We start from the raw sequence: 18,629 nt of genomic DNA, 5'->3' as shown, positions 1-18,629 counted from the left end.
TGGTCACACTTTATGCTTAAGACCTCATTTGATACTCTTAAATGAAAAACTGCATAGAGGTCTGAAATGAATATATTGTACCATTAACAAGTTTCTCATGTTCTTCTCAGGGTTATAGAGCATGCCATTCAATAAGCCTTCCTAGAAAACTTCATTCGACCTTATTTTTACATTTAAACAATAAACAAACAGGTAATCTTTCATATTGATTTGCTTCATTATACAAACCTCATTTTACATATTTGACAATGAAAAGACACGTTGATTTTCTGGTATACTAAACAACTACATTGTAAATACCATTTTTTTTTAAGGCAATGAAAAACTATTTCTGTTTGCTACATGCTTTACCAACCCAAAGACTGTTGTTACACAAAATGTTTTGGCCTCATATAATTACATCTTGTTTGATGTTAATTTGTTGTATTTCTATTAAAACTTTCATTGTTGCTTTATAATATTGTCTAGCCACCAGTCTGCATCATCTATAAATGACAATACTGTGAACCACTGAATTATGCATGCATCTTTACTGCAAATCAAAACCAAACTAGAACAAAAAAATTACAAAAGGAATTTAATGACTATGATAGGAAGAATTACTTTCCAGCTTTTCCATGTCTCCTCTAAGAATGAATTGCATACAGGTACATTAATTATTCAGACATCATGCCTGTTACTCAGCCATGTAATTTTTAAAAATTTTCTTCATATTAACGTTTCATATCCTAAAATATAGAACAAAATTTCTGGTTTTCTCTGTTATGTTATGGATTTGTCCATGGGAAGTTTCAGTAGACAATATTGCTCAGAATCTGAATACGTACCAAAAGCTGCCACTTTTATGATTATAGCTTGAATGTTAGATGATATCATTTCTTTAAGCAATATTTCCTGGTTCCGACGCCAAAGGTAAGCTAAAGGCTGAAGATTAAGCCTTCTGCATCTTAAAAACAAACAAAAAATTGGATAAAGCCAACCATTATGCTTTTACACAGCCTGATTCATGTAAAATTAAAGAATATTAATTTCTCTCATTTCCTACCTTTAAAGAATTTTTCTTCTACAATTTCAATTACAATGCTATTCCTAGATTTCAGTATATATATTAAGTCTAATATAAAAAAAAAAAAACCCAAACTCGTTCTGACTATAATTCATCTATGTAAGATGTAACTCACTGATGTAAACAGATTTGCATGGGAACATAAATAAAACCATGAGAAAATGCATTCTTAAACCTTTAGGGATGCAAACCAATTAATACCTTAGGAAGCGATCACTTTTTATGAACACAGCTAAGGCAAGAGTTACTGCTCTGTGATAAATGTGGCAGACGTCACTAGTACAAATGCTGAATTTGTTACACTCAACAAACCTGTGATTTGGATCAACACCCAAGGAAAAGAATCATTCAGGAAAATGTATACAGCTTGTGATACAAAGTAAGAACTTCTTAATGTAAATTTAATTATTTGTTTTGATACATACCATATTTAGACAGTATTTGACTACAGTATTCACCGTAGTCACTGGAAGTGAGTGAGCTTTCTGTTGAAATCAAACATCTGAACCTACTCAACTATTTTGATATAAAAACTCTGAGTATTTTCAATAGACCCATGAGAGACCTGAAGAGCAATCCAAAAATCCAGTATAGTCTCTACTGGATTTTTACTAATGAACATATGGTTCCAGGGAAAAAAAAAAAAAAGAAAAAAAGAGAAAAAAGATACTTATATTAACAAATTGAATGAATTGGGTATCATAGAACATGCGAAATAAAGCAACTGTGTCTGCTCCAGAATTTGAGTTAGAAAACAAACAAGTAAAGCACTTTCCTGAATGTGTATATTAATAAAGATTAATAAAGATCAATATTTTCTTACACATCTTCAACTCGAACTCTCTGGTAGTCAGAAAGAATAGCTCCCACAGATACACCCTCTACTCCTTCTTTGTCCTGAAAAAAGACATGCAATATTAATGATAGCAGTATATGCTGGCCTAAACAATAGAGAGTCGGTACCTCTACTAGCAGAATCAACCAAGAATAAATCTTTTTCCCTGTGCCCAGTACATGGAACTGAATGGGCTGGAATGCAGATCTTGCACAGAAGAGAGCAGCACAGCTGACCTACTGCGTGGTTATTACTCTAACACAGTAATCTACTTGACTCAAGTACCGTTATAAAGAAGAAATAACCAGGGTAACTGAAAAGTACCAGATTTAACAGCTTATCCTAAAGTTTTCCTGACATCCTGAAAATTACTTCCAGCTTTTGACTATAACTGAGGTGTTAGCTATCCCACCTACAAATAAATATCAGCAACATACAACCATGATGATTAACTAAACTGTTAGCATTCGTCACAATATGCAGCACAAGGTGTGAGATTACTCTTTTTATCCTAACACCAGAACAAGAAAACTCGCAGGCAACTTACTCAACATCACCTTTAAAAAATTTTGCTATTAAAAAAGGTTTTCCAGACATATTTTCTCTGTTTCATTTCAATTACCTAAGCCAATAGTACTTTAGTTTTTCTTGTAAACACACTGAGGATGTAACATTTGAAAATGCACATACTTACAATATTTCATGAATGCTTGCATTTTTAAGTTGCTTGAGTCCCAATCAACATGCTGAATTTACTTTCTCTTCCTAAAATTTGCTCCAGCTAGACTTTAGTTAAAGTTGTTTTCCTCTTTTAACCAAGGTTGATCATAACTACACAGCATGAATTACCTTCTGGACCTGTTCAGTTAGACAGCAATCCTGTGAAGTCTGCAGCAAGATTTTACCACAAAATTTTTTACTATATACCTAGATATGAATTTCAAAATCAAAACAGTCTCTGCCTGCCATGGTACTGAATTTAAAATTCATTTTCAGTTTCTTATCAATAAAATGATGCAGAAGGTGTTTTATTCATAATTATATTGTAGGGAAAAATTTCCTAGTTAATGTCTGTCTGGGATATTCTTTCCTCAATCTATTATCTTATTCTTCTTTACATTAATTCTCACCTCATATTTGCCCAACCAAATTCCTAAGTTATTCATACCCATCTATACTTCTGATTTAAGAGTCACTGTATTTATCAAAATTCCTATAGTAATCTGAAAATACTATTACTGTTCAATTTATGTACATCTACATGTCATTAATGGATATATGATTTAATATGAAACTTAACGCCAAATCATACAGGATTCAGGTTGATGCTTCTCACATATCCAGAAGTAATAGTACTGATAAAAATTAATTTTAGCTTATCTGTCACTTGTTCATTATCCAATGCCGGTATTATCATCATTATTACTATTATCCAGACAATATTACTTCTGCTTCTCTTTGAGCTTTCTGTGCAACAATGTTTCAAAGCTCTTTTCAGAATAAAGATATATCATAGACATTTCAATTTACTCAACTCACTCATCTAGAATTACATTTCTTAAAAAGTTAACACAGTTATGTAAGTAGTTTTCTTTAAATAAATTTAATAAAATGATTCATGAAGCCTTCTTGGATCTTCAAGTACATCTAAAATGTTTCCCCCATACTCCTTTGTTTCATGCAATTTTGATACGCAGTTTACCTGTACTGCTAAAATTGCACTTAAGTGGCATTCTTCAAATTTCTTTTTAGAAAGGTTATAAAGTTAAGTCACGTAACAGTCTTGGAAAACATGACAGCTAAGTATTGTTTGTTTGTATTTTTATGTAAAAAGAATAACACTAACAACTCCTTCAAAATGTGCTCCATCACAATGTTCAGTCATCATTCAACATGTCCAGAAACATTACCTGTATTTCTGCTTATGCGAACAATTAATCACAGGCAACATATCCTCAAAGGTAATACTCATGAAGGGGTCCATGCACAGAATCTGACATCATGAACCAATATTATTAAACAATTAATACATTAAATATTAACTGTCCATGTTTCCAAGTCACCACACTTCTTTCTGTGTGAAGGAATGAAGCAGCCTGTATCCCTTTCTGCTCAACACACTATAATATATTTGTAATGGAATCACAGAATCAGAATGGCTGAGGCTTCTCACTTTTGCAAACAAACTTCGGACTCCTGCTGTGAAGTATATCCAGACTATCAGAGACCAGGACAATATATGGCAATAAAACTGAATGCCTTTATAGGGAGAGAAGTATTCAACTACAGAAAGGAACAGGGGAAGACAAAACCAGAAAAACACTGCAGAAAAGCATCGGCATTTATATGATCATAAAGCAGATCAGGGACTCGGGGCCGATGGCAAGGGAAGAGTAAAGCAGATTTAGCCTATGATCCAGGGAACAACAACAAAAACAAAACAAAACCACAAAGAACTTCTACAATCACCTCCATAGCCTCCCAGTGTTAGAGATACTGAATGTTCAAATGCTTTTTCATTACTACTTCTTCATGCAAGGCAGCATAACAATACAAATGATACACCACATCTAATGTATCAAGAACTGCGGGATATACGTGGGGTTTCTGCAGCTAGCCACCAATGTGGCAGCTACTACTGGCATTACAGCTACACTAGAAATCTGTTCAAATGGTAAGTATTTATTACTTCATGGAACACACTAGGTTCAACGATCACAATAAAACCAAGCAAAATCTGGGAAAAAGGCAAAACAAAGAATTATTCAGATCTTCTACTTATTGAGATTACCAGAATTGTTTTGCTTTCATTAAATTAACAGCAGGTGAATGTATTAGTGTTACATTCTACTAAACAGAGCTGACTAATCGAATCTTGACTTTTTTCAGATTCCATTAAGACACAGATCAATTTGTTCTTATGAAGAACCACGTGCAACAGAAAGTCACTAACTGGTAGAATACCAACCACCAAACCCTCTACATTTTTTAAGACTTTATACACATACAGTAACAGTACAGTTGACCTTTCTGGCTGAATCCATCACAATATGTTGACATCAAGACATGCTTAATGGTAAGACTGTGACCACTCCTTTTGATTTCAGTAAGATTTTGCTATTAATTTCTGCATGCTCCAACTTACAGGACTTTGCCAGGTAAAAAAATCTTTTTGTGGTCACACAGTAAGTAATTTTCACTGTATTTAACTATACGTGTATATTACATATTTCATCTTATAGACATCCACCTCTATGTTTACTTGATAGTTCTTTTTATAGTTGGAAGATATAGAATATACATTTTTGCAAAGTATAGTCCTTAACCGTTAACATCCAGAAAATAATTTTGAATTTTCTTACAATCATCTCTTAATTGTGATGCAAAGATAAGCACTCTTTTCTGATCCATGCAAATGTCAACACTCAGACTGCCATCACAGCTGCAGTTAGTAATACCATCTACTGGAAGAATAACAGGAGTCAAAGGAATCAAATTACATCACTTTAATATTACAGTACTTTTCTGATAGTGGGTACATCCACAAGATCAGCCATAAAAATGCATTAATGATTCCAATAGTGAGGTATTTCAGAAAGAACTGGTAGAAAATAATCTATTGGATGTACTATTCATGCAAAAGTATAGAGAGGTTTAAGTAATTTTTCTAAAGTCCTTGTAAGAATGAGATGTACAATATCTTTGATTAATAGAACTGTTTTTAATAAAAAATGGTTCTGTTAATAATAAATAATTAAAAACAACTACATTTTTAAAATATCTTTTTTAAAAAAGGGACTCTTCCCTGCCACAAATTCAAAGACTGAGAATAGCTGAACTTTTGGAAACAGAATGTAGCAATGCAAATAATGCCTGCAGTGGCCCTGGATGTCCTATCTTAGAGCTCTGAATTTTACCCTTTGGCAAATGATAGTCACTACCACAGAACTAAATTCTAAGATACTATAGTCTCACAGATAATAACCAGAGGTGACCACACTTTGAAATTACTTCTGTTTAAGGACTTGGCATCAAAAGTATTAATTTAAAAATACTGTTTTAATGCACATGTTTTTAAGCTTTTATTGAGTACTAGCAGCAGCAATAATTTTTAAAAGCGGAAGAGCTTAGAGCTTACCGATTAAGCACAGATTCCCAACACTGTCACTACTTAACAGTACTGTTTTATTTTTATGCATCTGTCTATTATGTGTAGTATCATTATGCTGTTAAGGAAGACAAATGTAATACAACTTTAAGTTATTCTGAATATTTATTCTTACTATAATTTTGAACAGTTAAGTTTACAGACTTTTCCAGCATAAAACTGTATTGCCACCAATTCTTATATACAATAGCAGATTTTTTTTTTTTTTTGCTAACAAGTTCATTTGAAATATTCAGGGCTTTTCCTGACTATTTCTGTCAAAAAAAAGTTATATATAAATTAAAAGTGTTCAGCCATAGTGGCTAGAGAATGGTATTTAGGAAATAATATTCAGTATATGTTTTCCAAACATTTGAGGAAATTTTTCATCCAATGTTCTATCACAGATATTTTTCTACTTATTTCTTGATTAAAAAAAAAGTGTGCTCAGATATTCTGGAAACACAGACACTAAAAACCATTTAATAACAACTTTAATTGTTCAGTTCTAAGTTATCAGAGGCAAACTATCCCATCAACTAAGTTCAGTAAGTAATGTTTTTGAAGTATCTGATACAAACAAACACAAGGCTGTACAACTGTTGTCTCACAATTAGATTAATCTCCATGGCTACATAAATACGCATATCATACACAATTTTCCATATTCTTTTATCACAAAATCATAGACTGGTTTGAGTTGAAAGGGAACTTAAAAATCATCTAGTCCAACCCCCTCATCATGGGCAGGGATACTTTCCACTGGATCAGGTTGCTCAAAGCCCCATCCAACCTGACCTTGAGCGCTTCCAATGATGGGACATCCACAGCTTCTCTAGGCAACCTGTTTTATAACACATACACTCCTCTTTCCTCACCAAAACAAATAATATGTTTACTTTATCATCATAATACTTATTATAGTGCATTGCAGATCTGTTGTTACCACAACAGTTTCCATTATATATACTCTTCTTTCTCTAAGAATGGGAAATAGTTGTATCAGAGATATAAGACAGTAACTATATCACAAACTTCAAAAAAAGATGTGATCCTCATAATAAACAAATATGCAGTGAAATGAATACCCGTAGGACTTCCTTTCATGATTTCCCAAATACACAGATTCACAGAATCTCCTGTTCATCCATGAAGATGGCAACTGACTTGCCCAATACATTTTTAACAAGCTCACAGAGCAATAAACATGGTAATTTTTTAAAATTCATTCTGGTTTTCAAGTTCCTACAAGATATATACATCAGCAAAGATATTCGGTAAGAAAACTCCCTCAAATTAAAAAGAAAAGTACCTGGAAGTAGAGACTTAAGTGTCCTGTTCTTATACAGACACAATACTTCTATACTAAAATGAACTGCTTCGCAGACCTATTTGTTTGGGGTTTTAAAAATTCTAGTCCTGAATCCTAGGAACTTTCAAAATCATCCTATGGTAAAGGAATTTAAAAAGCCATTATAATCTTTAAGGTCACAGAACTTCTATTAAACAACTGTTGGAACAATGGCCCAAACTTGAAATTTAAATAGCAAGTACATTACTCATGGGTTTTGTTTTGGGGTTTGTTTTGTTTTGTTTTGTTTTTCAATTATACATACCTATAACACATTTAAAGGGTGGATGTGCATGTGTATGAATGCATATATATACACACACAAACACATAAATATGTGTGTGTATATAGATATACATACATGCATATATACGTACATATGTATACAATATATCTTGAAGTTAGTAACAAAAGAACAGAAGACTGTCATTGGCTGCTTGCTTACAAGCTACGTTAAATCTGATTTAAATAATCATATACAAGATGTTCTGCACTTATTCTAGTTTATTTCCTTCGATAATATGTAAGTTTTCATCATCTTTTGAAATGGCAGTACATCGTGTCATTTTTCAGTTGTGGTTAGCATTCATGTTTAAAGACTTTTGACAGGGAGCTATTCACGACCATCACTTTTCATTTAGTTCTTCTGATGGTAAAGAGCAAATATAAACTTCCATCACTGTCCAGACAGCAGCTTCCACAAGGAGAAACATCAATATACTTAATACATGCTTTGAAATGGGAGAACTAGTTAATATACTTACATACCATGAAATGGAATAAATTCAATCCCCCTATCCTGTACGGTTCAACAAATCAAGGTTGGAGTGGCACAAATTCAAGAAATAAGAAGATTTAAAGGGAAGAACGATGGAGCATGAGGTGGAACAGAAAAAAAACTATGGTCTAACAACCTTCATAAATTCCTCAACTGGACAAAGTTTACATAAAGCCTTGCCGCACCGTGTATTCAGCTCAGCACCTGAAGCATGCAAAGAGTACTAACTGAAAACCAGTTCTTCACTGGATTCACTGTTTGGTATTGAAAGAGTTATTGGACATTTTGCAAACAGGTAGGATTTTATTTCATTCAGGGCTGATAGTGGTTAGCAGGGAATCAATCCCACAATCTATGGTGCCAGGTCTCGGGTACTATGCTTCACCTTTTCATGTGGAATCTGATCAGGTCTGGTACCATAAAAAGCATGTTCACAAAACTGCAGTCTCAGCATGGGTAGAGCAGGCTGACATCTGCAGGCTAAATATCAGGGATCTGCACTGAACTCAAAAGCCAAGGAAGCAAATTTGGGAAAATTCTAGAGGAAAGATGTTAGGTGCTGTATCATATAAAAAGTAACAGAAAACAGAAAAATGTTCAAGGAAAGTTAATATGGAAGTGTGTTTTTTTCCTTGGGTTGTTTTTTTTTTTGTTATTATTATTAAAGAAAACATTATGTACTGTTAATTTAAGAGATTATTTAAACTACGCAAAACTCGACTAGTATGCTGCTAGTGCAATAGGTTAGTCTAAAGTTAAAATAAATTGCTTTCTCTGAAATATTTGGATAATACAGAAAGCACTTCTACTCAGAACAGGGTACTCCATCACAAAGTATTACATCACAAAGAATGTAATGTATACATAAAAACAGATGCTAAACATAGATGTATACAGATGCTAACAACTTTTTATTTTCCATATGACTTTTTAAAACTTATTTTTCCCCTTCAAAACTACCAAAATTACTCATTTTAAAAGGCAGGTATAAAAACCAACTTTTAAAAAGCATCTAAATAACACAAATTTTTTAGCAGCAGTATACAGCTTTTTTATGTACATAAGATAATTATTAGCTATGTTTTAACTGTAAGTGAAATTACGTCACTATTACATCTTTTTATAACCATTAATTTATTCCTGTGCATAACATTCATGAACAATAATCTTCATGAAAAATTGTGTTAAACAGCAAATCTATCTTTGCAACTGTAACTGTACTAAAATGTACAATTTATGTTTAAAGCTTCATAGTTTTAAAGTTATATATGTTTTTCAACAGTTTATTGAATAACACAATTCAAAATTGCTGCTCTCCGTGTATCATAAATTACTTTTAACTGTATTTTCTATCAGAAAATAGTATAAAAAATTAAACAGTTTTGTGAAAGCTCCAAAACATCAGTGCCATGAGTATGCCTACTGTTATGCTGTTGTTAAGGTGGCTTTGTAATACCCATGTACAATACTGACATACTGGTTCACAGCTGAACAGAAATGTAAGAGTAATTTATACTAGCACACTGTGATTTTAATTTTGCTTTTTTTTTTTTATTTCAGTGAATGAAATTCAATTAAGGATAGTAACAGTAATTTGAGGAAATGTCTACATATGCATTGTAGCATACAATACTGGTAGAAGTATTGTACTAGTAAGTAAAATATTCATTGCAGTAGTATTAGCACAGAGGTTTTCTTTAATTTCACATTTTAATGTCTTTACCTGACCCTCTCAGAGTTCAGCAAAAAGAAAATTAGTGCTAATGTTTTCAATTTAATTAGTATATTACATGGACTGTAATTATTAGTGGGAAATGTTATATTAATGAATGTAAAAGTTAGCTGTAAATTACCTCGGAGTTATTATCAATTTCCCAAGTTACTGCTCCTTAAGATAACCCTCTCCCTACGGTCCTTCCGGTAATTTTTCTTTGCCTGATAAACATGATGATTAAACAGCACACAGCGCAAACCTTTGATACTTTTTAAATTAAATCCATGCCCAGCCTAAGGGCTGTGTCTGATTTCAACTAAATGTGTCAGTTAATCAGATAAAAAATTATCAGCAACTCAAAGAAACAGCAGCCTTAGGCTTCATCAGTGCCAGAGAAAGCTGAACAAAATAAGACATACAGACAATATCACATTATGAGTAAAGGTTACTGCTAAGCATATCACTGCACAGAACTATTCACCACCTTAATAATGTCTATCTTGAATGAAATATTGCATACAACAGCCAAAATAATATCAAAGAAAGAAAAAGGAAGTGATAGACCTGTGTCCACATATGCCTGTTCATGTGTATTGCAAGAAAATTTGAACACTCCCATTCAGAAAAATGCAGAATATCCCTAAAAATTTACTGTTTAGAACAGATCTATGTAAGAAACTGAAGTATAAATAGCTAAAGAATGGTTAAACTAGTTTAATTTTTAACATTTGCTTCACAGCTTTGCCACAATAGAGTTCATTTTATGACCAAGATGTAAAATAGATTATCTCTAAATGAAATTGTCTTTCCAATTAATATCCTCCTTGAAGCTTGCATGAGTAACAGAAAACTGTTACACATGCTTAAATTAAAGCTTAAGGTCATTTCTGTCTAAATAATGATTATCAGCCATTTGCAAAACTTCAATTTAAAACACATTTGCAGGTGTGTGATTGACAATATACACATTAGTAACAGGACTTTTAGGCTTCTGCAATTATTTGAGTGGAAAATTCTTAAATATGAGTTTTGCTTTATAATTTGTGAAGCATTCTCAGATCACTGATTATACTGATTTCAAACAGAGTATGTGATTTTTCTAAGCTTTGATATGTCTGTCAGAGACAGCTGCAAGTAATCAAAGACAGTATGGAAATATCCCTGAGACATAGGGATATAATAACTCTACTTCAAATTGAAAAACCGCTGTTTGGTAAGGTTCTGCAGACTAGCTATGAATTGCATAGTCTTGCGGATCACTACACATCATCTGGGACTTTCCTGTCTTCCACTTAGAGACCTCAAAGCACGTATATCTCATGCCTTCATTCCTTAGGAAGAAGTAGTTCCAAAACCAGGGGTGGAAATTAACTGAATGTGGATTCACATGAAACCCCTGTGTGAACACTCTCATTAAGAACTTCAGCAGTCTTCAGTGGGCTTAGCTTAACTCACTTTAAAAGTAAATTACTTTTGAATAACAGTATCTATACAAAGAGATAATACTATGCAACTAATCCACTTTAAAAGCTAATTAGATTAATTTTTATGAATGCTCTGCATAGGGCACAGACAGACACACCACCACCTTTAAGCATAACTGATGGCCTAACTTCAAGAGTTTTACAAATGCAATTATTGAAATACTGCATGCACATGCACACACACAAAACCCCCTATTAATTCAGGGGGGGTATTCATCAGCTCTCAGTCACAGCTTTCAATATCTAATTGCAATCTCATAACAACCACATTTAGTTAGTATATGGTCCTCTTGCTACCTGGAAGCACCAAAGATTCAGGGAGATGGCGCAGGGTTATGTTTGTATGCACATGAGCACACACACACACACCACTGCAAATGAAAAAGGAGAGAGAGCAAAAGAGACAGAAATACCATTCTCAAAGTCTAATATCAAACAGAAGTATATTGAAATACTGCAGTTCAAAAGGCTAGAATTAAATTCTAAATAGCAGAAACAGAGAACTAGGAAAATCTTCCACTATCGCCATACATCACACCTTAAATGCAGTTTCCTGATATACTGATTCTCTGTTTAGCTGCTTTCACAAAGTGAACGATTTGTCCTAGGAATTACAAATCATTCATTAATTACTGATTTTTTAATGTTATCTTATATATTAACTATTTTCATAGAATACAAGCAAGTTGAGACATCTTTTTAGATATCATACTATTTCACAAGAATTTTTTTCTAAATTATTTAGATTGACTGATTCATTTTTTCCAATTAAAAAATAAGTCATGCTAAAAGCAATGCATTTACTAAAATCTAATATAGTTAGATATACCTACCAAAACCCACAAAATACTAAAATCAAAATCAATGGATTTGTTCACTATTGCAAAGGTTACCTAAGGACTTTTCCACAGAGCTGTAAGTTTTTGTTTTCTTTATACAAGTCAACTGAGTGCACAAGAGGCCTACATGCCATCAACAGAAGCTACAAAGTCTTTGACAGGGAAACAACAGTCTGCAGCTGAACAAAAAAAACATTCTTAAAAAATTGCATTTTGTGCAGAGATTTGGTTTCACATAAATGTCTGCTGCACCTTTGGGACTTCCAACTCTTAAATGTTCAAATAATTACAGAGCAAACTTGCCTGCAGACACTTCTTTCAGGAAATCTTATTTATAAAATTACCTCAACAAAGACTGATTACTTAATTTGATAACCAAATTTAGCGCGAACAGTCAACTCCAGATTGAATAAAAGACATTACATTGTAACGACAAGATGCCAGTGAACAACTACAAAACAGTCAAGTAACCATACATGTTTCTGTTCCCATGCTAGATTGGATATTATAAGCGTCGGTGATTGTAAGTGTAACTATCTTGCAATCAAGAGCAATTATTTCACGTTACAGCTGTTGATAGACACAGCAAATTTATAAACACTTCTCACACATTTATCTAGAATTAGTACTCAACCACTGTGATTTAAATTTAAAAACTAGGTTAAGATACCAACATACACAATTATGCGTGGCTTCTTCAGAATGAAAAAAAAAAAAGAAGAAAAAAGTCTTTGTCTTTCTTCGTCTTATGAAGGCATGTACTGGCCTATATTATTATGCTCCAGATCAGTGTCTTGCTGAAGACAAACCACTTCCTAAATCAAGAAAAAGAAGGTCAAAGGAACATTAGTTTGTATGTTTCTAGTCAAGAGAAGATTCATGATTTAGATAATGCAACTCAGTCCACTTGCATCATACTCTCTGACTTCACACAAGGCAGAATTTCACTCTTGCATTTCTTTTTTTAAATTGCATCTTTAACAAACCATAAGATAGCCAAAAGCCAGCCTTGATAAACTAAGTTCTTGGATATACACACAAGCTTTTTTCCCCTTGCTCTGCATTACCTTTCAACCACACAGCCTCCATGTGGACCAACTTCTCAATGCTAATGGCAATCCACCCCTCCACAATGAAGACCAACAAGACAGAGATCCAGTACAGCATCTAAAAAACAAACTCTGAACAGACTCTACAGCTTGCTCTGGTTACCTGAGGTATGCAGCATGGTTTGGATAATTCAACTCATTAACAGAATTCCACTAAGTGAAGCTACTCTAGGAAAATGTCATACAAGAGTTAACTGTCTAGCCTCATTTACTTCTATATGAGTATTGTCAAAGCAATGTTACTTAATGAAGTATTTCAGAGCTGAGACACATAAGTAACTTCATGTTACTAATTCTGTGAGCAAACAGTTCTTTTTGCACAAGTAAAACTGTAGGTATGACAGGACAAGATTCTGAATTTTCCGTTTGTTGTCCTCTTACCACATGCAACAGGACAAGCCTCAGAAACATGGCAGAAAAACATGTCTTAAATGAAAATAAGCTATTTTGTCTATTAGAAACAAAAATTCTATTCCTCCCTTATGTTTCCTTGTAAAGAATATAGTTTCCTGAGAGCAAAGAAATGTAAAAAAAAGATTTTTCTTTTTCTAAAATTAACTCTTATACGCAGTAATGCGACATTAAAGTAGCTGCCTGCTTATTTTAACACATTCTAAATCATATGAGAATTTCAGATGAAATAAGTCAATTTTATTGTCACTAACAAATATGACAAGTAGGTATGTTTACATACACTTAGATAACTCATTCTCCCATGTACTACAGCTGAGAACATCTTTCAAAACTGCACTTCATATTTATGAAATCTATTTAATGTGCGTCTATACACATACACACAGATATACATGCACTCTCACATCGCCACTGAACTCTAGTTACTTAAAAAGGAAAAAAAACTTTTAAGAACACGGCAATTTGCTTATATTTTTCTTATGACATAAACTCCAAAGAACTGTACAAAACCTTTACCTCTCAGAGAATATCTTTTCATAATACTAAATGTTCAGATCTTTGTAACTTCCAGTATTTGTAGAAAAGAGCTACTAAAAGTATTTATAAATCATATACTCCATCAAAATTTAACTGTCAAACTTAGCATTACAGCAACCAGCTTTGAAGAAATAGCATCTGGAGCATACTGCACTGGAGCAAAATACCATGTTCTAGAAGAGGAAATGAACTTTCACTTAGGGTTGACTGAGATATAAAATTATTCAATGCAATATCTGAACAAGTCGTGCAAACATTGTCAAAAGTGTTCATTACTACTTGTGTGAAATGCTGATCACAGTCAGTAATTTGAAGTACTTGAATAAAAAATATCTGATAGACACAAAACCCAAAGTTTTAACCTGACAGTCCCTTGAAGACAAAGCTGAAATTTCATCAGTAAGTCTGAAGATTAACTTAGACCTTTACAAACAGCTAATTCACATCTGCATCTCTGCTGAGTCATGTCATCTGATAACATGAGCATGATTTATATAACTAATGTACATTCTTCAGATTCAAAATATTTGCAATCATTCCTGAATTGTCACAAAAGCTGTAATGCTGAAGTACGTGTAATTGACTGATTAAAAAATCCAAAATTTTTAACTGTTGACAATTTACGAAAAAGCCTGTTGCTTTCACTTTCTTGATAGTTTTTTTTAGTTCAAAACTGTATCTTCTCTCAAAGTGTCAAAGTCTCAATTTTTAATATAAAGCAAGTATTATAGCGAAGATTATTGTAGTGGCATGAGTTATTGGAATACAAAGTTATCCGATAATGAATGTATAAGAAGAAAGGTATTCTTGAGGATGTAAGATTTACTTCACCTCATTTGGTATTACTCTAATGGGAAACTGTAGGCCACTATGGACAAACACCATTCAGCTGGCAGAAAAGCTGCACAATTTTCACCTGAAAACATTCTAGGAGCATATGCCTATACATATAAAAGTCATAAAACATTATATTCAAAGATAATTTTCTCTAAATGCTATTTGACAAATTTCATCTTTCTTGCTACTTAAAGACGCTTGAGAAACCTAAACCTAGCCTATATTTAATTCTATTTGCATAGTGCAACAGAGTAAGGCAGCTCAGCCCTATTGCGATACTAATAGTACAACTTCACCGACCTTAGTAAGATTATTCTTCACCCACAGACATGCAAGAGAGTTAAAGGCAACATGTACATTATACTGATCCATTGCTGTCACTAGGAAATCACCCTATTCTGTAAGCACGCAAGTATTTAATCTTTTCCGCATGAAACAATGTCACTTGTTCCACTACATCTGCACATTTGTTTGCAAATTGTATCACTGTAACAATTTCTTCAGAATTTCATATACACATTTTCAAATTACTAAATCATTAAGTTGCCATCACTCCTACGAGCAGATCAACTTGGATGGACTCTGAAGTACCACATACAAAACCTCATACAAGATCTCTAATAAATATTCCAAATTCCAATTTTTTCCAGTGACAACATATTTTAGATTCATTCTCTCAGAAATGTTATCCACACTGCCAATGATCAGCTTTTCTGATCTTATCATCACTCCTCCTTGCATAAAAGCAGAACATAGGACCTTCTAAAACATTAAGCTGGAGGAAAACAGTCTATTTGGAACACAGGTCTAAAAGAAAGGCCTCCTTCTTTTCGGACTTGAACAGAAACCTTGTGAACCGTCCTCTAATCTTCAACACAATTTTTGTTACTTCTCCAAAAGTCAACAGCTTTTGAAAGTTCTTTAAAACTGTTAGGAATCTCAAAAATGCAACATGAGAAGTTTGTTCCATCACATCAAGTTAATATGTCTAGGTTCTTTATCTTTTTTTTTTGTCTAAATATCACTGATCCTGGAAATCATTATGTCCAAATGATGAGAAAACACCACTGAACAAAAATGAATTAAATAAAGGCACCCTCACGATTACCAAATTCTTCTATAGCCTACACAAACTTAAAGCAATCCTGATAAAATATTCCTTAAAAAACAAAATCATCACTTTTTACAATGGTATACATTTTCTGCTAATTTTTAGTACAATGATCCTCTTCAGATTTAAGCATTTACACAGTCCTTTTTGCCTAATAATTACTATTCCAAAACTCCAGTGTCTGCACTGCACTTCTCAGTAAGAATTCATTGAGGATTCAAACACCTTGAGCAAAACAAAGAGAATTCTGCACATACTTTGTGAAAATACTGTTATTTTATGCTCATCTATGACATCATTTACTCTTATTAATGAAAATATTGCAACTTTCAACAAAGTTTTTCCCAGATTGCAGAAGCACAAAATGCCACACTATGATTTCCAGGTTTGACTCTCTTATAAAGTGCTTTTGTTTGGATTATTTTTCCATCGCTGTGTTTGAAAAAAAGACAAGGTCACCTAGCATTACTAAAGTGATAGCAATGATTCCAAGTCTTAAAAGAAACATTCCAAAACAATATCAAAATACGCTGACAAGCTTTAGAAAGTTTACATGAAGAATCAAATCTTCCTCTTCATTGGACTGCTTAGCAGCAAGAATCAAGGGTTCTTCCCATTTTCTCATCACAACAGAAACAAGTATTTTTCTATATAATCTCAATTCCAAATATATATGCTGAATGAACATGCTTCAGATGCTTCAGCTATTGCAGCCACATAAAGTCACAAATCTTTTAAAGTTGTCAATGTCTACCTTTGTTTAGATACGGTAACTTGGCAGAACGATAGCTTAATACTACAGTCTTAAGGATAACATTCTCCCATGTACAATAAAAACTTTTCTACAGTAGATATTTAGAGCTCAATAATTAGAATCAATTAAAAAATAAACTTTTAATACAAGTAAGGAACTAAAAATACACCCCCAACAAGTCATGCAATATTCCCCCTTAGTAAAAGCATGTCAGATGTGTTGCAACACTGTTACACTCAGTACAGTAGGTCCACGTTGCCTCCAAATTCCCATTTTATACCTTATACTCGAAGAGTATACTGCAATAAAAAAGAATTTACAGAGCAGAACCTGACCGAATTTCAGGTCCTTGAGGAGAGAACATCTTACGACACAATTCTCTGACATCAGTCCTTGCAGCTACAGGTATGTACAACTAGACTGTGAATTTCTTTAATTTCTGAAAGAAGTCTCAAAAGCTCCCAGTCTGGTCCAAGCTTCAAAACACCCACTTAATTGCACTCGCATTAAGGGCTTTCGCTTTATTTTAATGAAAGAAGACTAAAATATCTGGCAGACTAGTAAGTACTCTGATGTAAGCATTGATACTAGGAAAGCATTCTACCTTTGTAACATCAAACAATTTTTATAGGTCTCTGATGGGACAAGATGTAGCATTCCTGAATGTAAGACAAAAAGAAAAAAAAAAACCAAACCACAACACTGTCTTCAGCAGTGATTGAACTGATGTGTATCCATTACTTGAGGTGTGGCATTCTTCAGCAACAGCACGTGCCTACTACTTCATGAGATGAATTGAGAAATTTAATTTTCTCAGAGTGGTCTGAGGGGTTAATCTGATGCACATTCTCAGTCTACAGAGAACTTGGTCAGGTAGCCTCTCTCTACAACAGTTTTACTCAATTCTTCAACATATAGTTTGATAAGGCTTGAGTTGTTAATGGGGCTACAGAAGAAATGTCTCTGCTGTTACATCCTGTGACCAGCAGGAAGTATATTCTTGAAATTAATGCTGTGTTGGATTTTCTCTCTCTCCTATCTCTTAGCAACTTTTACTGGTACCCCCCATTAAAGTCAAAGACAGCATAACTGTCACTTGCCCATAATAATAATGGTCAGATACTTTCTGCAAGCTCTGCACGCTAATACCGTTCATTCTTTGGAACAAACTTATTCCATCAATAATGAAGACAAACAGCCTAGAGAGGTTTTCAGCAGGGCTTACAATCTGTTTCATTATTATACCTAAAACTCCTTTGTTTGCTTTTGTAAGGATTCCATGTTGACACTGCGACTAGGTATCTACAGAACTACATGAGTTAACTTTAATGCGGTCCATTATATCGTGTCTCTGAGTATCCCGCGTAGGCATTCAGTTCTTCAGGGATCATGCAGTATCTACTGACAGCTCTGATGAGACTAAATCTCCTGAGTTCAACTGCCTGTATTCACTATTTTTATTTGCTGCCTCATCTTCTGATGCCCTTCCAAAGCATTTGTGATTTAATTAGAAGGGAAAACTCCTCACCTCTCTAAATGAGTGAGGACAACCTTATTTTCATATCGTATTGCAGCACATAGCAAGCACAGCACAACTATGGTACAGACAGAATGTCCAAGACGCATTCACAGCTAGTTGCATTAATCCCAGCA

The 18,629-nt window shown here is 33.6% G+C and overlaps 1 protein-coding gene across 3 annotated transcripts in view; it reads right to left on the bottom strand.

The window, feature by feature from the left end:
• The window catches only part of DPH6 (diphthamine biosynthesis 6), a 217,084-nt gene that overhangs the window by 163,307 nt on the left and 35,148 nt on the right, over nt 1-18,629 (bottom strand). For all 3 annotated transcript variants that reach the window (XM_050898234.1, XM_050898233.1, XM_050898235.1), the window contains exons 4-5: nt 1,890-1,963; nt 828-946 (exon numbers count right to left, since the gene is read on the bottom strand). In XM_050898234.1, coding sequence (XP_050754191.1) covers nt 828-946; nt 1,890-1,963 — 193 coding nt within the window. The remainder of the gene's footprint in view (nt 1-827; nt 947-1,889; nt 1,964-18,629) is intronic.

Source organism: Gymnogyps californianus, chromosome 5 (assembly GCF_018139145.2).
Source record: "Gymnogyps californianus isolate 813 chromosome 5, ASM1813914v2, whole genome shotgun sequence".
Classification (NCBI taxonomy): domain Eukaryota; kingdom Metazoa; phylum Chordata; class Aves; order Accipitriformes; family Cathartidae; genus Gymnogyps; species Gymnogyps californianus.
This window is presented reverse-complemented; position numbering and strand designations above follow the sequence as displayed.